This window comes from Polypterus senegalus, chromosome 4, assembly GCF_016835505.1.
Source record: "Polypterus senegalus isolate Bchr_013 chromosome 4, ASM1683550v1, whole genome shotgun sequence".
Taxonomy (NCBI): Eukaryota; Metazoa; Chordata; class Cladistia; order Polypteriformes; family Polypteridae; genus Polypterus; species Polypterus senegalus.
In genome coordinates, this window is record NC_053157.1 from 101,114,273 (window position 1) to 101,137,505 (window position 23,233).

Below are 23,233 nucleotides of genomic sequence, written 5' to 3' on the forward strand. Positions count from 1 at the left end.
CTGGTGGAATAAAATACAAAATAGTGGAAGGATCAGGAAAAACAGGAATCTAAGATTTAACACATGCATTAACAGTTCATAAGTCTTGGATGAATCACCAAGCATCAGATTTTGGCTTCTTAAACAGTAAGATAGAAGTATTACAAGAACTTTTCACCCATCTGAGTCCCTTTGTTCTTGTTGAACACATTCTAAAGTAGTCACCTCTATTCACTATACTATTTTTTTTCTTCATTTTGGAAACATCAATCATGTCACCTTTTAATCTTCGTTTGAATCTTTCCTCAAAACTCTTATCCTGCAGTCCTGAAATCAGCCTAGTCGCTCTTTCTAGACTTCTCATAGTGCTGCTATGCCCTTTTAAAGTCCAGATACTATAACTACATATAACACTCCAGGGGCCGCATACATAATGCCATGCATAGAATTCGCACTCTAATATGACGTAAGCACAAAAGCGGAAATGAACTTACACACAGAAAAATCCAGATACATAAATCTGTGTGTTCGCCTACTTCCACGTTCTTCCGCTACATAAATCCCAGTCAGCGTGAAAAGTAACGCACGTGCAGGCGCCTGCTGTCCCGCCCCATCTCCTCCCAGAATTACCCCTCTTTGAATATGTAAATCAATATAAATAGGCCTTAAGCTTAGTATTCTGTGAAAAAACAATGGAAAAAGTACGAGGAAAAATAGAAGAATTTCAGCGAATACCAAGTAGAGGCAAAGAAAAACATACTATTTGTTGATTTAAACAGTGGTATAAACAACAAAAGGAAGTTGATCAAGTGACACAGAGTGACAGAGAAACTCGAAAGCTCAAGTTTACAAAGTCGCACACTGCCCGAAATAAAAAAGAAGTTGTCAGAGATCAAAGTCACAGTGAAAAGGCGAGTCGTTGCCCACCGTCTGAGTGTCATATGAAAGCTAATTAGGGTACAGAGAAAAAAGGCACACAGTGTGAAAAAAGCACGAAATGTCAGCTTTAATCTCAAAATTTCCACTTTAATCATGTAGTTTATTTTGTCATTAAAGTAGAATCTGACAAAAGGCAGAAGGCGGCATGGCTCTACCTAACTTCCAGTTTTATTACTGGGTGGCAAATATACAGTCGATAAGAACCTGGACACAAATAGAAGAACATACACAGGCATGGACCGCAATAGAAGTAAAATCCTGCAGTACTTCTTTGTATTCCTTGCTTTGTGCTCCAATAAACACACGTTATCGGCAATACACTAATAACCCAATTGTGCTCCACTCACTTAGAATCTGGAACCAATGTAGAAAGCATTTTAAGACGGAGAAGCTTCTTTCTGTGGCACCCCTGCAAAAGAACCACCTCTTTCAACCCTCACAAACATATGCAGTTTTAATATCTGGAAAAATTTGGAATTAACTTGCTTAGAGACCTTTATATAGACAACGTCTTTGCATCCTATGAACAATTACGTTCCAAATTTAACATTCCAGCTACAAATTTCTTTCACTATCTTCAAATCAGGAACTTTGTTAAACAGAACCTTCCAGATTTTCCTCATCTTGCACCCTCATCCACGCTGGAAAAATTATTGCTCAATTTCAAGGAGTTAGACTCCATCTCTACAATATATAAAATCCTTTTACAATCCCTTCCTTTCAAAGATCCAAGAGGACACTGGGAAAATGACCTCTCAATTAATATATCAGAAAAGGAGTGGAAAGTAGCAATGCAGAGAATTCACTCAAGCTCCATATGCGCAAAGCATACAATTATACAACTCAAAATTATATATCGAGCACATCTGTCTCGACTAAAACTCTCAAAATGTTTCCAGGGCATGATCCAACCTGCGAACGTTGCAACCAAGCCCCAGCCTCACTAGGTCACATGTTCTGGGCCTGCTCCAAATTAACATTATTCTGGACAAAAATTTTTAATTACCTCTCAGACAGTCTTGGACTCACAATCCCTCCTAACCCATTATCAGCTGTGTTTGGGGTTCTTCCAGAGGGTCTTAAAGTGGAGAAAGACAAACAAACTGTGATTGCATTCACTACACTGTTGGCACGCAGACTTATTCTGATAAACTGGAAGAACCCAAACTCTCCTCTTTAAGTCAGTGGGAAACTGATGTGTTATATTATTTAAAATTGGAAAAATCAAATACTCAGTTAGAGGATCTGTGCAGACTTTTTCAAAACATGGCAGGATCTAATCAGTAATATTTTGAAATGATTTCATAAAGCACATAGAATTTGTTGATTTAGGTATTTTTAAAAGCCTTAAATTTTACACCGTTTGGCTTGCTCTCTCTCTCAAGGGTGGGGATCGATCTGTTCTTAGCATAATTCTTTTTTTTTTTTGTTAAAACTTGATTGCTATGTATTGATTGTAATAAAATTAATAAATAAATAAATTAAAAAAAAAAAAAGTAGAATACCATAAACTTCATCTTAAAATTGTTTAATTTCTCAAATTGTTTTAGTTTCTCAAATCCCATCGTAACTAAAGTAGCACGTTAAATGCTTTGTTTTGTATTTCATCTTCTATGTGTTCTATGTGTGTGAATCACTACGTGATTCTTAAACGGGCTTTCTCTTCCTCCGTCAGGACACAGAATCCATTACATTTGTGATATTACAGCTCTCTGAATAATTAAAATACTGAGAAGTATATGTGATATTTTCATAATGATAGGAGTTAAAGCATGTTATTAAACATGGGAACATGGTGGCGCAGTGATTGTTCACGTCTTATGCAAGATGCTTGCTGCGCCATGCGGGACCTTCGATGAAATGCTTTATTACAGAAGTACTGTCTTTTTCAAACGTACTAACCCCCAATTCCTGTCCTTACTTTTCTTCTTCCAAATACCCAATCACCACACAATCAGCTCTGTAATAGACATTAAGCCACCTGTAAGTTTAGAATGCAGATTCTTCAAAACTTTTAAGGAACATTGAAATATATTTGTAATGTTTAATTATTCTATCCATCTATCCTTCCAGTGTCACGCCAGCCACAGCAAGAGTACAGTGCGAGGCAGGAACAATCTGTGAACGAAGCTCAAGCTCACTAGCGCTGTGGCACCGTGTTAGTAAAGTTACATTTTATCTGTATAATATAATAAATATATTTTGCTGCATTTCATCTTAAAAATTATATTGTCATCATATGTAAATACGCACTTTATAAAGTGGGTCAGGTTGTGCAATATTATAACTGTATCATAAGTACAATTACTTCACTGTAAACTTGCAAGTACTGTACAGACAGTTCCACAAGGAGCACTTGATGGACTGATGGAGTGCATGTATAGTTCTTGGGATGAAACTGTTTGTGAACCGTGTGGTCCGAACAGGAAAGGCTCTGAAGCTTTGGTCAGATGAGACCAGTTCAAATAGCGAATGGCTGAGGCAGCGTGTGCTTGATGCTGTATAACCTTCAGTATAACCTCCTTTGACTTGTACTCTACACATCTTGCTATATAGCTTAATGTTCTGTTAGCTTTCTTAACCTTCTTTGAATTATGGCAAAGAGCCTATCCACCCTTCCAGAGAGATCTCCAACCTGTGCACTCATAAAGCCTCATACTGTGTGAAACTATGTCTCTGGAAAAAACCTGTGTCTCAGTCCCCCTAGTGACTCCCTTATTATCAAAACCTCTGTCTTTGTGGGGAATGGTTTTGAGGTAGCCTGGTGGGGCTCTTCATACCTGTCCATCACCAGTTTTTAAAGTCACCATGCAGCTGCACAAGGTCCTGAAAAAGGTGTGGCACCTCTAATTATGGGTACAAGGCAGCGTGACTCTTTTACCTTGTGCCTATGTCCAACTATGACCCACTATGTCTACCTGTCTAGTCTGGAGTTTCCATTCCACTTTAATTGTGCACACCATCTCCATAAAGGACATTTGGGTCAGATCTGCCAATTCTGTATTACAAAACAGGCCAGATAACTCCTCTGTAAGTTCATTTTCCCTGAGCTCAAGTTGCAGGATTAGGTGATATCTCCTTCAGGAATAATGTTAAAGGAGGCCTGACTCATCCAAGCCACCCTCCAAAAAGTCCAACATCAAACAGGACTAATTCTTTGCTCCTCTTTCTACTTTCTTACTTTTAAGCTGTGTGCCCCTCTCTACACCATTTGTGTTCCCTTCTACTAATGTACACTTATGCTGCCACTCTCATATAGAGCTACTTTCTTGAATGCTCAGAACTATTTTATCAAGTAAACCTTTTTACACCCTACTTCCTTCTTGGTTAAAAGCTTACTGAATACTATGTACTATTACTACTGCATGCATCTAATAAGGAATTACAGTTACTGTTAAGTATTCGTAAGTTATTTACTCACTGGACTTCCCAGGTTCTTCAGTTGTTTTCTCTGCTCTGAACCCAGCACTGCTTCACACAAGCACTACAGATTTGAAAACAAGTATCTTCAATCTGCTTTGTTCCTGTCTGGGTAAAAAAAGGAGTAAACCCTCCTGAAAGAAAAAAAAATCTATAAAAATTTCTGTAACAGCAATCAAAAAAACCCAAAAGTTTTTATGAGCAAAGTCCATCATATTATGTGACATTTTAGGTAATTTATTTTATTTGAGCAATTTTATGTAAAGTGAATGTTTCAGTTGGTTAACTTACATTTTTTATTTCGTTTTTTCACTTAAATATGATGTGATATGCTGTACTTTGTTAATCATTCCTACTTTCATCTATTTCATATACAAAATCTAGGACAACAACAAATACCGTATATACTTGCATTTAAGTTCTCCCATGAATAAATTGGGGCTTGATTTTCCGGTATTTCATAATGTTGGTCATATAAGTCGAATGTGGAAATCTTGCTCTATTGGTCCAAGAGATTATGATATGCTAATGCCCACCAGACAGAGTAACCACGGAGCACACTTTTTTTCTATGTATTGTGTCTACATGACCACACAGTAATACCTGAACTATTCTGAAGTGACGTTTGCATTGTTTTGTGTTTTTTGTGTTTCATACCCTCATACACCTTTATCGTAAGAGCATCCCTTACCTACGATAAAGTGTTCGATCAAAAGAAAATATGAACCTGGTTTTAAATTAAAAGTCATTGAAGTGGCGAAAGAAATTTGTAATTGCGCTGCTGCAACAAAATTCGACGTGTCTGAGAAACTGGTGCAAGATTGGCAGAAGCAAGAAGTGTCATATTTTTGAACAAGTGTATAAGTCGGGATCTGATTTTTTGGGTTTCAAGACCCGACTTATACACAAGTAAATACGGTAAATAAAAATTTTAGAATTGTGTAAACAACCTTACAATTTAAGGAAAAATAATTTAAATAAGGTGTTTATGCTGTTTATTCAGTATTATTTACTATTTACTTTGCTTTTTCAATTATCTCTTTAGCAGTCTGAAGAAAACTTCAACCCAAACTGCTCATACTGGAACTACTCAAGACGGACAATGACTGGATACTGGTCAACTCAAGGATGCCGTCTGCTTGGAACTAATAAGACTCATACAACATGTTCTTGTACTCATCTTACCAATTTTGCAGTTCTAATGGCACATGTGGAGATTAAGGTAAAAAAGACATTTTTAAAAAAATTCTGAATTTACTTTTTTATGAATGAAGACATGGCATTTAATTCAGTCCTAGCTAAAACAGTCTTAACCACTGCCATCCTAATGTATATCGAATCAACTAACTTACACCAGGATGACTTCAGAAAAATTAAATAGGGAATTTTAGGGAGGACTAACATTAACACAGTATAGGAATGCAAAATTTAACATGGCTAGGGAGGTAGGAATTTTATTGATGTGTTATAAGTCCCTTTTTTGTATCCATATTTAACAATAAACACATTATAGATTTCACCTTTAGTATGTACCGCTCATGTATTTGTATGTCTGCTGTTTCATGTCTTTCTAGATCTTGTGTTTTGTATTAATATGTATACTGTATGCTCATTATTATGAAGAGATTTTATTTTTTATTATTTATTTTTTCCTACATTTTTCTTTGTGCTTGTGTATAATTGTCTATAGTTTTCAAATACAGATAATTCATCTGCATGCTCATTTATGTATTGTAACTTTATTTTAGACTTGTTTATTTTATTCACCATTATGTTTGAATCTCCTATGGCATCATTTTGCCTTCATGTGTGTGCCACCATTCTGAATAGCCATTGCTATGATAGATGCTACTGTTGCTGGGAGATGTGTCACTGGATGTTGCAACACATGATATCAAATGATGTTTTGGTCATGGTGATATAAAAATCAAAAATCGAACTTGTTGTTAAAGTTTATGAATACCTTGTAAAAGATCTGTTCAAGTTTAGATTGAATTTCTGGTAAACAAAATCTAGCTCTTTCTTCGATTTTTGGTTCTCCTCTTTAGCCTTTCATTAGATAGTTTTGTTTTTCTAGTTCCTGGTCCTCATGCTCCAAATCGGTGTACACCATTTCTCAGAGTTGAATCAATGTTAAATTAATTGAAGTGGTACTGCTTTTTCTTATCTGGTCCGAATATATTCAGACATCATAGCCATCTGTAATCAGTTTGTATTTTTTTCCTTAAATTCTTGTTGCTAGTTGTCTGAATCTAAACTCAGGCAAAAGCAAACAAAGCAGATTGTTTCACTTGTCTTTTAGCAATTCAGTTCCATTTTGTTTCAAAGTAATTAACTTACCATGCAGATTTACTGCTGCATTGACCATGTTTCCTCATCTTTTTCTAGTTTTGAAGTTTGTTTACTAACTGCTGATGCAATCCAACATTCTTAAACTCATGTAATCCAATTCAGTGTTACTGAAGACCCATCTCAGCAGTACTGGCTTCAAGACATTATGAGGATTCCCTCCTCGTATCTTCATAAGCTGAACTGTACAAACCAAAGTAAAATGTAAAGATCTAGTGTTGACTCACTAACCACTAAAGGTTTTATTCACACTAATAACTCAATCCATAAGCAGTAAAAGTAATGTACTTGAAATCAAAGGAGATATGGCGCTAAGGGTACTGCCACAAGAGGAATTTTGGTCAGATAGGTAATAGAACACAAATTTAAATTGATAAAATTGATGTGAGAAATAAAGAGAAACAAAAAAGGTGTTGTAACCAAATGATCAAATCATAGTTCATCAGAGCCAAATCACAAAGCAAATATCAAACTAAAAAAATCAGAGCCTAACTCTTCATAAAGAGAATTGCTTCACAAAGCTATTGAAAAAAATGGTTTGAGAGAAATTATACATAATATGCACAGTTATGAAGTACATCATTGCCACACTGCCTTAAATGCAATTGTGAATGGACACACCCCCTAGCAGTTGCCTGTTGTGTCATGGTAACATTACCAGAAAATTGTGTTGTGCAGGGAGGAAAGAGAAAGAGAGAGAGAAAGCAGGTGGACAGGAGTAGAGCCACAAAGAGAAACTTGTGGCCATTGCTCAGGAGGGGACCGTGGGTCGCTCCTGTCGAGAGACTCGGGAACAGGAGTGACCATTACGCTCTGTACATGCTCTTGATGGGTGGAGCTAAGGGCAGTGGTGGGATTACAGAGCACCAGTGCTGGGTGGAGCCAGGATCGCCAGCAGTCCAGGTGGAGCAAGGCTTGGTTATTGCATATGGATGCTGTGGGATTGGTGTCAGGGACATGCACTGGATGAAATGGGTGTCTGTACCTGTTGCTCGAAATCTCTCTGGCCTGCAAGATCCAAATAACATAAGCTGGAGAGGAAACAGTGTTAAAGGAAGGCACCAAAACTTATGGATTTTAAGTGAGTTTCCTGCATTGTGTTTTTTAAATCTTGTTTTAATGGGTTTTCTGTTTATTGGTTTTTAACCTCCATAGCAAACTTCATTTTATTGGTTACTTATTTACTGGCATTTTGAGCTCTGCACCTTTTGAACACTTTGATTTTTAAACTGTTTATAACAAAAGCACTAAGCACTTTTTCCCCATCCTCTTGCTTTGTGTGTGTTTGTCCTCATCTGGCAAGCTCTATTGGTTACGTTTTCAAAGGTATAGGGTTCAAGAGGCTCCCAGTCCACAGTGGGAGCAAAGAGCCGATCCTCACCATCACATTTGGTGGCAGCAGTGGGATAAAGAACTGGAGACAAAGCAGCAATTGGGATAGGTTTCTGACTATTGCAAAAGAACCCATGGGACTTAAACCTGAAGAAGATTTTAAGAACTTTCACCTTTGTAATAGACATTTATTAATCGATTGTTTTAATTGTCATTTTAGAGTTCTTGCTTCTTTTAATATTCAGATTTTACAGAGGGGTTGGGTTTTCATTTTAAGGGGTTTGTTTTATTGCTCTTATTATTTATAGCATAATACCTGCGCTTCGCAGTGGAGAAGTAGTGTGTTAAAGAAGTAATGAAAAAGAAAAGGAAACATTTTGAAAATAACGTAACATGATTGTCAATGTAATTGTTGTGAGTGATGAGTGTTGCTATCATATATATATATATATAAAGTATCCATTATTCATAAAGCTTCAATTGGTGATCTGTCTTTCTGCGTTAACCGCATATTTTTTCATACGTCTCAAACCAAGGGTAAAATGAATCGGGAAGCACGCGTACATACTCAGTGCACACCCTCTCGGGAATCGAACCTTGGACGCCGGCGCTAGAGGTAAAGAAGTTATGAAAAAGAAAAGGGAACATTTTAAAAATAACGTAACATGATTGTCAATATACAGTAATTGTTTTGTGAGTGTTATGAGTGTTGCTGTCATCAAGGATTTGATTATCATTATTTCTTTCAATCAGGTTCGTATTTGTAGGATGTGTTGTGTTCAAGTTACATTCCATGTTTGTCAATCGTTGTAAAGATAACAGGTTTCATTCATCGATTCGTTTCTTACTGCATCAATAAACAGCTCGTCTTCCTCTTTATCTGAGACGTGACACACTGCATGCACAGGTTTTTTTTTTCACTGTCTTCCTTTAGCGGGACATTGACTTTTTCCACCGTGTGCTTTGTTTCTGCAGTAGCTGCACTTATGAATATGCTTGTATGTATCACACACTTCATATTTTTTTGCTGCCTTCTCAATTGTGTAATTCAGTTTTTGTTCAGCACTCTTTGGAACTGTTGCTTTTTGTCTGTGCACTGCGTCATTTCACGTGAGCCGCTCGGTGTACATGCATCGAAGGTCCCCAGCTGTGCTGGTGCCATCTTGTGCGATGTCCACGGCTGTATTTAATGTTAGCTAAGACCCGGCACGTAAAAGTTTCTCTTGCAGTTTCGCCGAGTTTGTGCCAAACACCACCCTGACTATCTCATCTTCCTCTGCATAAGCACAGTCCTTCACCCGTGAATATTTAGCGGCAGTGTTTCTATTGGATTGCCGCTGATGGACGGCCTTATATGGGCAGGCACTGCATCGAGCAGAAGTCTATTATAGTATATGGACAAAAAAATAGGTTCCAGTTATGACCATTACGCATAGAATTTCGAAATGAAAGTAAGCTGTAAGGAATGAGCCTGCCAAATTTCAGCCTTCTACCTACACGGGAAGTTGGAGAATTAGTGATAAGTCAGTGAGTAAGTGAGTCAGTGAGGGCTTTGCCTTTTATTAGTATAGATTGTTTGGTTTTAGCGCAGTTTAGGGAGGCATTGCGGACCTGCGCCACTAATTGCACTGGGTTATGTGAGACATGGCTTTAAGAGGGAAGTGAGAGGTAAAGTGAGGTCCACAGCTGGTTGGTGTGTTTTAAACAAATTCCCCTTTTTGTGGGGGCATTGTAGTATGGCGAGAGCAGTTCCCATGCACAATGCGGGAGCGGACAGCCCTGCACTTAGTGCACACATGCAGGATCATCCATAACCCTAACTAGTGCCTGGAGCTGCTGATTGTGGCAGCTGTGCCACGTCACTGGTTTTATAAAGGTAGCACGAGTGAAGACGAGAAAAAAGAAGAAAAAGGCCAATCGGAAAAGGAAAAACAGAGAGACAGAGGAAGAGATCTGTGACAACAGCATTGGGTAGAGTGGCAGGACAAGCCAGCCAACCAGTAAGGGTGAGAGGCAACATGGTTATTGGCCCACGAAAGATCGGTGCTCTTGGGTCATCCACATGAGTGCAATCAAGGTGCTGTCCTCCTCTGGGAACCAAGGGATAACTGTGATAGAATGAAGGAAGACGGGAGGACAACCGACCCCGATTGATCTGGCTGATGCCACTTGAGGCGGCTAAGATGGGCGTCAGGAGGTGAGGACTGTGGCTGCAAGTGTCTCCACCAGCTGAGCAAGCAATGGGTAAGCAGGGGAGATGGAACTGGAGAGGTGCAGGGCTTGTCGGGCAAGACTTCAAGGACTGATGGCTGTTTGTCTTTAACTCATTTTAATCTGGATTTTAAACTCTGGAACTGTTTTTATGGGTTATTTATTTATTATGGAAGAAGCACTTTTCTCTGACTTTTTCGCCATCCCCTTCACCCTTTGTGGGTGTTTTTCCTCATCTGCCAAGCTCATCTGGTCATGGCTATAAATGGTGTTGGTTTCAAGGGGCTCCCAAAGTAGAAATGGGAGCAAGGAGCTGACCCGTATCGTAACAGTCACGTGTTCCAGAGTAGCATGAAAGGAACAAGCATTTTGGAATGGAAAAGAACTAGAAATTCACTAGATGTGATGAAGACAGCCTAGGATGGATGTGATTCCTGTGAGAAAGCTCTAGATTTTATCAGGAAACAGCTGACATTGAGACTTCTCTTTAAAGGAAAGTAGCATTTCCTGAGGCAGGAGTTAGACAGAGTCTCCATCACAAAAGAGTTAAAAAAACCATCCTTCTAAAAGTAATTAACTGCTGATGGTGTCTTTTTATTGGTCCATCCTCTTTGACACCTGTGAGGAAGAAAATATGCAGCCTGTAGACAACAAATTGAGCAGATTCATTATACCAAAGGGTGACAATTGAGTATGTATGGAAGAAGCAGGCAGTGAATGACGAATATACAGGAATAAATTAAACCAAGTTTCTCTAATGCCAGTTCTTTTTTGTCATAAATTAGTGAAAATCTTTTAATACTCATAGCATTTACTGATCTTAAAATGTAATATTTAATCTTCTCTTCTTTTTAGAAGCCCAATGTCCACAGCCTATTCATAATCAAAATCCATGGAACTGTTCCCTCTAAAAAATCAGGACTAGAATTTTAGCATGTTCTGACTCAAGCAACTCCAGATTTTCATTCACAGAAATTATCAGTTCTACAGCAACTACTTTTGTTAAATCTAGAAAAGACTCGTTTAGCTCAGATGTTGCCATTAATTTTAGCAATGTTTGTTTTGGGTTTAGATTTTTATATGACAGTACTTTAATAATATTTTCTTCAATTTACAATTTTATATTATAACTAAAGGACTGCCATTTTAAGAAAAACAAAAACAATTTCAGCAGTCTCACCTTGATTATGATTTTCAGCATTTAGAAATCTTGAAAAGCAGGAAATGATTGTTATATGTTCCATCTAGGCTGGTAGTCTAAACTGACTTTGCAGAGCCTGCATTAGGTTAATATAGCTCCTTCTCCCAGAAGGTTGACTTCACTACACTGGGTCACCATGCTCTTACCTGCATTTTACAAGGTAGGCTGCCACCGTGGAACAGTGGCAGTCCTTCCATGGCCTAGTCCTGCTTTTTTCAAATTCCAGGCTTTAACATCACTACACTGTGTTTTTTGGTGAACAGTCTCTTTTCAGTATCACACAAATGGCACACTATGAGGATTGCCACTCACAATATATGGGTGAGGCCCTTCAGAGTCAGAATCTAAATCTGATCCACTTTTATTCACCAGTACTTAATGTACAGGAATTTGACTTGGTAGATTTGGAGCTGCTTATAACGGAACATAATATCACATACAAATAACATAAATAGCTTAAGATAAAAAGAAAAACTTTTTAAATAGTTGCAGAATAGTACAATTATAAAGGAAATATGCAACTTATGATGTAGAAGTGAAAGTGTGAGTATGTAGTATGTATGAGCGTGAACACACACACCTTCATAAGTATTTGACAGAATGCATAAATATACAAAGAAGACAGGCAAAGTTAATTGTTTGATAGGGCCATGGCTTTAGGAAAGAAACTGTTGAGGTATTTATTAGTTTTATTTTTAATTGACCTGAAGCATTTACCAGAGAGGAGTTTTTGGAATAAATGATGAGCTGGGTAAGATGAGTCCATGGTGATTGTTTTGACCCAGTTAGTGACACAATATGTATATAGGTCTGCCACAGATGGAAGGGCACAGCCAATTATTTTCTCAGCAGACCTCATAACACAATGTAATTTAGATCTGGAGTCAGCCATTGCTGATCCAAACAATACAACATTGGAGAATGTGATTACACTTTCAAGTATGGTTTTGTAAACCTGAACTAGGATTGGCTGGGAAATATTTGGCTTCTTTAGTTGGCGTAAGAAGTTCAATCAATGCTGTTCCTTTTGTAGTGATGTAGGTGGTGTTAATGTCCTAGCTGAGATTTGAAGAATTGAAGGATTCCACCACACTGACTGCAGAATCATTAATTTCTAGTGGGAGAGGTTGTAGCTGCTGTTTATGAAAGTCAATGACCATTTCCACTGTTTTGGTGGTGTTAAGCACTAGGTTATTGGAAACACACCAAGACAAATGCCGAGATACCTCTTTTCTATAAGGTGTTTCATTGTCATTAGTAATTAGATCAACAATGATGGTGTCATCAGCAAACTTTTCAGTGGATCTGCAGTCATTGGTGTACAAGGAATAAAGTAGGGTGGAAAATACACAGCCTTGCAGGGAATCTGTAGTAAGATAGATAGATAGATAGATAGATAGATAGATAGATAGATAGATAGATAGATAGATAGATAGATAGATAGATAGATAGATAGATAGATAGATAGATAGATACTCCAGCAGCAGCATACTGATTAAAAAAAAACAAACAAAAAAAAATATTAAATTTACGAGCGATATAAATGCAGGTAAAACAGACAATAACTTTGTATAATGTTAATGTTTACCCCCCACGGTGGAATTGAAGAATCGCATAGTGTGGGGGAGGAACGATCTCCTCAGTCTGTCAGTGGAGCAGGACAGTGACAGCAGTCTGTCGCTGAAGCTGCTCCTCTGTCTGGATACTGTTCAGTGGATGCAGTGGATTCCCCATGATTGACAAGAGCCTGCTCTGCGATCGTCGCTCTGCCACGGATGTCAAACTGTCCAGCTCCATGCCTACAATAGAGCCTGCCTTCCTCACCAGTTTGCCCAGGAGTGAGACGTCCTTCTTCTTTATGCTGCCTTCCCAGCACACCACCGCGTAGAAGAGGGCACTCGCCACAACCCTCCGATAGAACATCTGCCACATCTTATTGCAGATTTTGAAGGATGCCAGTCTTCTAAGGAAGTATAGTCAGCTCTGTCCTCTCTTGCACAGAGCATCAGTATTGGCAGTCCAGTCCAATTTATTATCTAGCTGCACTCCCAGGTATTTATAGGTCTGTACCATCTGCACAGAGTCACCACTGATAATCACGGGGTCCAGGAGAGGCCTGGGTCTCCTAAAATCCACCACCAGCTCCTTGGTTTTGCTAGTGTTCAGGTGTAAGTGGTTTGAGTCACACCATTTAACAAAGACCTTGATTAGGTTCCTATACTCTTCCTCCTGCCCAATCCTGATGCAGCCCACGATAACAGTGCCATCAGCGAACTTTTGCACGTGGCAGGACTCCGAGTTGTACTGGAAGTCCAATGTATATAGGCTGAATAGGACTGGAGAAAGTACAGTCCCCTGCGGCATTCCTGTGTTGCTGACCACAATGTCAGGCCTGAAGATTCCGAGATGCACATACTGAGGTCTGTCTGTAAGACAGTCCATGATCTATACCACCTGGTTTGAATCTACTCCCATCTCTGTCAGCTTGTCCTTAAGGAGAAGAGGTTTGATGGTGTTGAAGGCGCTAGAGAAGTCCAGAAACATAATTCTTACAGCACCACTGCCTCTGTCCAAGTGGGAGAGGGATCGGTATAGCATATAGATGATGGCATCCTCCGCTCCCACTTCTCCTGGTATGCGAACTGCAGAGAGTCGAGGGCATGGTGGACCTGTGGCATCAGGTGGTGAAGCAGCAGCCGCTCCATGGTCTTCATCAGATGTGACATCAGAACGACAGGCTGGAAGTCATTCAGCTCACTAGGACATGATATCTTTGGGACGGGGTGATGCACGATGTTTTCCAAAGCCTCGGGACTCTCCCCTGTTCCAGGCTCAGGCTGAAGATGCACTGTGGAGGACTCCCCAGCTCCAGCACACAGGCCTTCAGCAGTCATAGTGATACTCCATCTGGACCCACTGCTTTGCTGGCACGAAGGCTCCTGAGCTCTCTGCTCACCTGGGCTGCTGTAATTGTGGGAGGGGATGTCTCTCCTATGCTGGTATCAGCAGAAGGATGGGTGGAGGGTGCAGTACTCCAATGTAAGAGTGGGTTAGGGTGGTCAAACCTGTTAAAAAAGTTGTTCATCTGGTTTGCTCTCTCCATGTCTCTCTCGATGGTGGCACCCTGCTTCGAGCTGCAGCCAGTGATGATCTTCATCCCATCCCACACTTCGTGCTGTTATTCTGCATCTTCTGCTCCAGCTTTCTCCTGTACTGGTCCTTTGCTGTCCTGAGCTGGACTCAGAGTTCCTTCTGCACGCGCTTGAGCTCATGCTGATCACCGCCTTTAAAAGCCCTTTTCTTCTGGTTCAAAAGGCCCTTGATGTCACTTGTAATCCATGGCTTGTTGTTAGCATAGCAGCGTACTGTTCTTACTGGAACTACAGTGTCCATACAGAAGTTGATGTAGTCAGTAGTGCAGTCAACAACCTTCTCAATGTTCTCACTATGTGACTATATAGAGACAGTCTGAGAGGTGGGAGCCCACATGATCGTATTGTTTCTGGTTTATCAAAAAACTGTAAATCCATTGACTGATGGAAGGATTCAGAACGGACTGTAGACTTTTAATTAATAATAGCTCCTGGGCAATGGTGTTAAAAGCTGAACTAACGACAACAAACAGTATTGTGGTATTCTGAAGCATAAGACTGTTTACAGTCCAGATGTTGCAGCACAAAGTGAAAGATCTATTTGTTCAATATGCAAACTGAAGAGTGTCAAGATCAGTAGCAGTAACAGACTTTAGAACTAGTCTTTCAAATATTTTCATTAAAACTGATGTAAGAGGAATAGGCCTGTGATCATTGAGACAGCTTATTTTATCACTTCGAAGATATTCTCAACTTGAATGCAGGTAATGATGGCCCTTTTTCCATTATACTGTTGCCATGGGATATATTGGCATGCTATAAGGGTAATGTTGATTCCAGAGTCAAAAATCATACTGACAGTGGTCCATCTACCTTAGCTGCCCCTGAAAAAGGGACAGAGATAGGGTTAGCAATGGCTACTTCAGCCTGTCTTTTTCTCATAACCCATTTGCAGTTCATGGGTTCCTTGAGTTGTGGGATGTTGGACATGAGGTGGCCTACATCTGTAGCAGTAAATGTTTGAGTGGAGTGGTCTTTTTGCTGTGCATAGGGTAGTGCTCCTTTGGCCTTAGGTTCTGGCTTTGCTGTCTTTAGTGGGAGGGCCCAATATTTCTCACCCAGCCTCTCGCAATATGGGGCATTAATGCTGCCTCATGAACTTGACCAACAACCTTATCAACATCCCATGCTCTAAACTTACATTTTTCTAAAGTCTTCACATGTGAGGATTTGGATAATCTCCCAGCAATAAAAGGGACTACTTAGGAGTATTGAGTGATGTGAAAATTGTGGAGGGAGAGGTACTGTTTAGATTAAATAGGCTTTAATAAAACACATCACCAAGACCAGATAATATTTATCCTCAAGTTCTTAAGGAGGTTAGCAAGTACAAATATAAACCCTTGATGTATATTTTTTAGAAAGCCACTGTGCACTGGGGAAATTCCAAAGGACTGGAAATTGGCAAATATCCATCCGTCCATTATCCAGCCAGCTATATCCTAACTACAGGGTCACGGGGGTCTGCTGGAGCCAATCCCAGCCAACACAGGGCACAAGGCAGGATGCCAGCCCACTGCAGGTCACACACACACACACCTGCACACCAAGCACACACTAGGGACAATTTAGAATTGCCAATGCACCTCACCTGCATGTCTTTGGACTGTGGGAGGAAACCGGAGTACCTGGAGGAAACCCACGCAGACATGGGGAGAACATGCAAACTCCATGCAGGGAGGACCCAGGAAGCGAACCTGGCAAGTATCCTGTTATATAAAAAGGGTGATCATGCAGATCCAAGCAACTATAGCCCAGTAAGCTTAACTTACATCACAGATAAATTAATGGAAGGAATAATTAAGGAAAAGAAAAGAACAGTTTTACTAAACATGGGTTCAGAAGAGGGAGGCCACGTTTTACTAAGATGCTGAAATTCATCAAAGTGGAGCATGTGAAATTATATATCCTAACTTTCAAAAAGCTTTTGATAGGGTGCCACTTGATAGGTTGGGCATCAAACTAAAAAAAAATGAGAGTCCAGAGTGTATTGTGTAGATGGGTGCAAAATTGGCTCAGACACAGGGAGCAGAGGGTTATGGTGCAAGGAACCCTATCAGAATTGGCTGATTTTAAGAGTGCTGTCTCACAGAGGTGTGTGATAGGGCAGCTGCTATTTTTAATGTATATAAATGTTTTGGATAGTAATAAAGCAAAGGATTTAGGAGTTCCATTTGACTTGACACTCTCAACTGTTATGTAGTGTTCATAAGCCATTGAGAAGGGTGCAGAATGTTAGGTTATATAGCACCATGTGTAGAGTACAATATTTTACAGTATAAAGGGAATACTACTCCCGAAGTACAATTATAACGGAAAGAGATATCATTCAATTTAACTCCAAGATATAACTGATGATCTTTTGTTCCAGTAAGTCTGTTGTTTATGAGGTTTTGAAGGATGACATTATGTGTGTTACCAAGTACAATATTTATTATGTTTTCAAATAACTTGAAACAGCCCTGGTACATTGTGCTTTTATTTTACTACCATGGTTAATTTTGTGCTTTTTGCAAATCTAGAAACCATGTTGATTAACAGCTGGTCTTATTCTTTCGGCTACTCCAGTTAGGGGTTGCCACAGTGGATCATCTTCCATATCTTTCTGTCCTTTGCATCTTGTTCTGTTACACTCATCACCTACATGTCCTCTCTCACCACATCCATAAACCTTCGCTTAGGCCTTCCTCTTTTCCTCTTTCCTGGCAGCTCTATCCTTAGCATCCTTCTCACAATATACCCAGCATCACTCCTCTGCACATGTCCAAACCAGCACAATCTCACCTCTCTAACTTTGTCTCCCAACCATCCAACTTGAGCTGACCCACCTATGTACTCATTTCTAATCCTATCCATGCTCGTCACACCCGATGCAAATCTTTAACTCCACCACCTCCAGCTCTGTCTCCTGCTTTCTGGTCAGTGCCACTGTCTCCAACCCATATAACATAGCTGGTCTAACTACCGTCCTGTAGACCTTACCTTTGACTCTTGCTGATACCCGTCTGTCACAAATTGCTCCTGACACTCTTCTCCTCCCATTCCACCCTGGCTGCTGTCCCTTTTTTCACTTCTGTTCCACAATCCCCATTACTCTCTACTGTTGGTTCCAAGTATTTAAACTCATCCACCTTCGCCAACTCTACTCCCTGCATCCTCACCATTCCACTGACCTTCCTATCATTCACACACATGTATTCTGTCTTGTTCCTACTGACCTTCATTCCTCTCCTCTCTAGAGCATATCTCCACCTGTCCGGTGTCTCCTTGACTTGCTCCCTACTCTCTCTACAGATAACAATGTCATCAGCAAACATCATAGTCCATGGGGACTCCTGTCTAATCTTGTCAGTCAACCTGTCCATCATCATTTCTAATAAAAAAGAGGACAGACTTGATCTCTAATGCAATCCTCAGATAAAAACTCCTCTTCTTCAACCTGGAAGCACGTCATTTCCTCTCTCCATGTGACTAAGACGCACTGCCGGGTTGTAGAGAAAACCATCGTTGTTCCTCCCTGGAGTGCCTTCTAGCGCCCCCCGAGGTATCCAGCAGAGCTGGGGATAAAAATCCCATTGTCCATAATTCCCTGCCTGCATTCAGGGCACCTCCATGCTGCAGGGAGGGCTCCACCTGGTGGCCTTGGGGTATTGGCCTGGATGAATGGCCGGCCATAGTCCACACCAGTCAATAGCTGATACCGTTGTGCCACCAAAGCTGTCGGAGCAAATGCATGTCAATGTCGCAGATAAATGGGGGCTGTTTTTCTGCAGTTATATTTTTGAATAAAAGTGCATTTGTTCTGTTATTTTTGTACCTTTTGTGAAAGTGTTTCTTTGATATTTGGAATTCAGGATTCACACATTATATACTTCATGTCTACATTTTGTCAATTATTACCAAAACATGAAAAACGTTTCTGTTTTAACGATGTGTTTACTGTACATAGATTGTTGTAGACACGGAACACACATGAAATGCAAGTGTTCCAAATAACAATATAGTATTTATAAAAGCTGTCATTTTGCTTGACTTCTCATTCTATACAACTCTAAGCAACTGACACACAGGTAAACAAACTCGAGCTGAGACAACTGTGCGGGGTGGGGGGATGTGATAGTAGGCTGCTTGCTGTTTGCTGCTTATCCACACATTTAGAAGACAAAAGACGCTGACAGAGAGGTGCAAAGCATTTTAAGGTGGGACAGATCTACAAGTTTTTTCGTAGGCTCTGGTAATTCTAGTGTTAAGGATATCTCTGCCGTGCTGGAAGTCATAAACTGACTGACTAAGCTCTACATACAGTTTCCAAATTGTGTGGGTGTACAGAGCAAAATAAAAAGGCAAGTTTCGTTAGTGTCTGGTTTTTGTAAAGCAATCAGAATTGACTGAACTCTTATTGCAATAAAGGCACCTAGCCATAGCAAAGCTGCTTTTGTTAACAATAGGAAGGGGTTGACAAATCAGTAGTCCAGTCACCTGAGACTATGAGTTTTTAATCCAGACAACTAAACTATAGATATGCAAAGCCTGAGAGACTATCAGATGGGTAGGATTTTTGGTACATGCAATACTTTCCTAATCAAAAACAAATTGATAAAAACAAAAGACCCAATTCTTCAAGTACATTGATGACTAAAATGTATTTATACTTGCATATTAAAATGCTTGATTGGCTTGTTGACATTTTCCTAGTCAGTAAGTGACAGTGTTTAGTTAATGTTGCATTCCTAACAATTTCACAGTAGAAGAAGTGGGACTCTTTTGATGGAGAAGTGTTGTGCCAATAATTGCTGGTTATAAGAGGATTAAAAAAGAAGAAGGTGTCGAGTTAAACCTTATAACCAAATGTGTTGAAGAGAAGGCAAATATAATATTCTTGTAATTGGGTGAACTGCATGATGAACAAATGTACTATAAATATTTCTGCATGTCTTCCATGTGCCTTGACAACCTGTTGCATCATATTCAGCTCTCCATTCATAATTCTGGCACCAACATAATCGGCTTCTGCCCAGTGCACATCACGCAGCAATTCCTTCTGACTTAAATTTTTCCATACTGCTTGTGTGAGCAGGACCAATATGTCCGGTATTAACCTGGCTTTACCATGCACACACCCAGTAATGGGGAATAATGCAAAATAGTTCAGATAGTCTGTAAAGTAAGGAAGGTAAACAATAAAGTTGACTGTAAAGCAACAGCACTGAATGCAGGAATACCAAAAAGTTAATCATCTTTTCTTGTTGTTTACCATGGCTTATAAGGTAATAAATAATTAATGCATACATTATTGGCTTAAAAAAAGGTGAGCACAAGGTAAACCATTCCACTACCTCTGTAATCAACTAAAGATATATGACACTGCAAAGGATATACTGCACTTCAGAATAACCCTTAAGGTCAAATTGATGATGTTTTTGACAGACAAGACAAACTTATTGGTGGGGTCTAAATTGAATGTGAAATAAAATTTCAGAATACAATATTAATTCAGCATTTCAGTATATTTTTTATATTTCTGTGCACATTGGAAAAACACAATGCCCCACCGCTAGCGAAGACATGTTGGTCCGAGCAGCACTTGCCGAAAGGGCAGCATGTCCCCAGAGAGGGTCCTACTATGTCCCCAGGGTCCAGCACGGCACCCTGGGACATCTTATTTCGGCACCCCCTCCGACGCCAACGCCCCTCTGGTCTGCGCTGCTCTCGCCCTTTCCACCTCCCCGCCAGCTGGGGCACCATTGGCCTCCCGGTGGGGAGTTCTCCCGCGGAGCGGCCCGTTCCAGGAGGGCAGGTTGCAAACGGCGTCGGTCCCAGCGCTCGTAGGGGCTTCTTCCTGTGGAAAGACAAAAGGGAGGGCCAGAAGCACTGCCGGGACACTCGCACCGAGCGTCCCACTGGTTTCTGTACCGGCAGCGCTCCCCCCCTACCGACAGCCCGCGACATGCCTGCTTGGCTCCTCTGCCGCAGGTTCCATGCCCATCCTCTCGGTGTTAACGGAACCGCTCTCGCAGGTGGCTAATCCAGCCACCCAGGGGTTTCCCTCTGCCTCTGCAGAGGACGGCCCTTCACCGGACTCATGCACCCAGCGCCGCGTCCCCTCCTATCGGAGGAACCGGCATTCACCCCTCGGTTCCTCCCTCTTCTCTTGGACGCATTGACAGTCTGGGTCTGAGCATGGTGACAGCTCAAATCCAGCCCCGTCTGCGTCCCTGCAGAGCGACGGGAGACTGCCGCGGGCTTGGAGCGCAGGGCGCTAGGACCCAGGGCACTCAACAGCCCCTGTCCTGCCAGCCCCTGCATACTCGCTCTCCTCGCTCCGCCGGCCGTCTGCACCGCCGCGTCCGCTGTTGGGGAATCGCTTACTTGATGCCGGTCCTCCTTAGCAAAGTCACAGCCATTTTCGGCGAATCCCCCCTTATGCTTTACGGGGACGGCAAGACCTACCTTCCCCGCGGTACTCTGTCGGCCAAAGGCTCCAGCGTTGCGCTGATCCTCCGTGTCACACGGCGTCTTCCCCGATGCGACCGCCTTCCCCTTCAGCTGCTCCAGCTGGACGACCAGAGCACTCAGCATCTGTAACAGAGGTGACTCTGCGGACCGAAGGGACTCTTCCGGCTCGCGCAGAGCCGCTGGTGAAAACAGGAAGGCAGACGTCGGTGGGCTTACCTGTCTGTCATCCGCACCCGTCATCTGCCTCCTGTGGGCCACTACCTCTGGCCCAATCGGGTCTCTTTTCGGCACGAGACTGGCGTTCCTTGGTTCCGCCTCTGTACCGTCATTGGCGGGCACACAAGACACACCGGCCAATCCCATGCCTGTCAGCGGCCGAGACATCCGGCCCGCGGCCATCTTCTCTCCCCCTCTCTGGATGCAGTGGCGTGCCTCCTGGCACCCTCGCAGCTGCTGCGCAGTTTCGAGCTGCAGCAGCTCCGATTTCGCAGCCTCCACTGCTGCCGCCGTCACGCTGCCGGCAGCCCGTGGACCGGCGTGCTCCTGCCACGGACGCGGATCCTGGTCGCCCCTCCCTGTGAAAAGCAAGGTATGTCTGACCCCGAAAGGCTGATTACTGCAGGGCAGGGCACTCACCTCCCGGTTCCCGTCACTCCGAGGCCCCTGCCTCGGTGTGGCCTTCTGTGTCGCCATGCCGTCCTGGCCATCCGTCCAGACAGCGTGACTCTCGGAGCCCGCTGCACTCTGGCGATGCCCGTTCTCGTTCCTCCGCACCCGGGGATGGCCATTCTGCGGTCCGGCAACGGTTCCTGGGGTAAACCGCTCCCGCGGGGTTGTGCACGGGCCGCTAACCGGCGAGTGTGTGGGGTCCGCTGCTGCGCCGGGCTGTCCACAGAAATATTTGTTTTTACTGCAGGTCCCCACCTCGACCCAGGTGGAGCATCCTGCCGACTACGCCACTGTGGACTTGAACCCGGACACACACAGACGGACATCATTATTCCACCACACACTGTTTATTATACAATACTATTTACAGTTTTTGACATGTACAAAAACCCCAGTGCCTCCTGCACTGTTCCCCCAATGTCCAGGTCTCACAGTCTTTGTGCCTCTCTCTTGGCCACCTCCCCTCCTTTCTCTAGCTCCATCCTCCGGGTGTCCCCTGTCGTCTTCCCCCCAGCACTTCCCGGTGTAGCGGAAGTGCTGGGCTCCAGGGATATTCAGGCACCGGGGCTCCGCCTGGCGGTGGCCACGGGTCCCTACACGGCTGGGCTTCCAAACCCTTTACCCGAGGCCCCCAACACAACCAGGGTGGATGCCCCCTCATGGTCTGGAGGAGGCACAAGCCCTCCTCTGGTCCTCCTGGGCCTCACCCTCCACCCCATTTATGTAAAGCATGGGATACCAGAAGGTTTACCTGGACTATCAGCCTTGCAAAGTTGGCAACCTGGCAGACTATCAAATGCATTCACAATTTGTCCACGCAATAAGCATTTTTCATTCCATTAACCTACAAGTAGTCTGTGAAACCAAGGTGAAAATGACAAAAACTCTGGCTCAATGGCTTGGTCAACCCATGATTCATTTATTTTGTGTTAAAGTAGTGTTGGGAGACATTTTGCTAATGGTGCTGTTATGTAATTGCTAGTTTTTGGGTAAAGTTACTAGCTGAGCCCTTAGTTATATTCACACTTCCTTTTGATCATGAATTATAATGTTGCAATGAGGTTTCATTTGTTCCTGAAGAACAAGAAGGCATCTACCAGCTATGCTGGACCAATTATTGTAGACAGAAAAGTGATCTGAGCTATAAGGCAGCAGTGCTAACCACTGAGCCAACGTGCCTTAAACAACAAAAGATGCAGGTAAAGCGATAACCACAAACAAAATACAATAAATGGCCACAAACTAGTAACAAGTAAAAAAGAAAGCTATTTATCTTTGCACTTTCAGAATTTCAATCTCGGTGACTGTCTCGTTCCACTGTTTGAAGTTGTGGCTGTAGGCACCGCTGGAATAACTCTTTTGTTTCCAATCTGTGCAAATGCTTTGCACTTTTTGTCAATGAAGATGATATATAAACTTATGAACAGTAATAAACCTTTCATTATTATTATTATTTTATTACAGGGTCACATGTGTTTTCTTTTTCAAGGAGGACAAGGTCTCCTTTAAGGCATATTTTGGATTG

General features: G+C 41.9%; 1 protein-coding gene across 15 annotated transcripts in view; it reads left to right on the forward strand.

Annotated features, from left to right (window-relative positions):
* adgrl3.1 (adhesion G protein-coupled receptor L3.1) overlaps positions 1-23,233 on the forward strand; it is a 1,314,450-nt gene that overhangs the window by 803,225 nt on the left and 487,992 nt on the right. For 11 of the 15 annotated variants that reach the window (XM_039751107.1, XM_039751111.1, XM_039751112.1 and 8 more), the window contains one exon: positions 5,384-5,560. In XM_039751107.1, coding sequence (XP_039607041.1) covers positions 5,384-5,560 — 177 coding nt within the window. The remainder of the gene's footprint in view (positions 1-5,383; positions 5,561-23,233) is intronic. The other 4 variants (XM_039751103.1, XM_039751099.1, XM_039751101.1 and 1 more) reach the window with 1 other exon arrangement.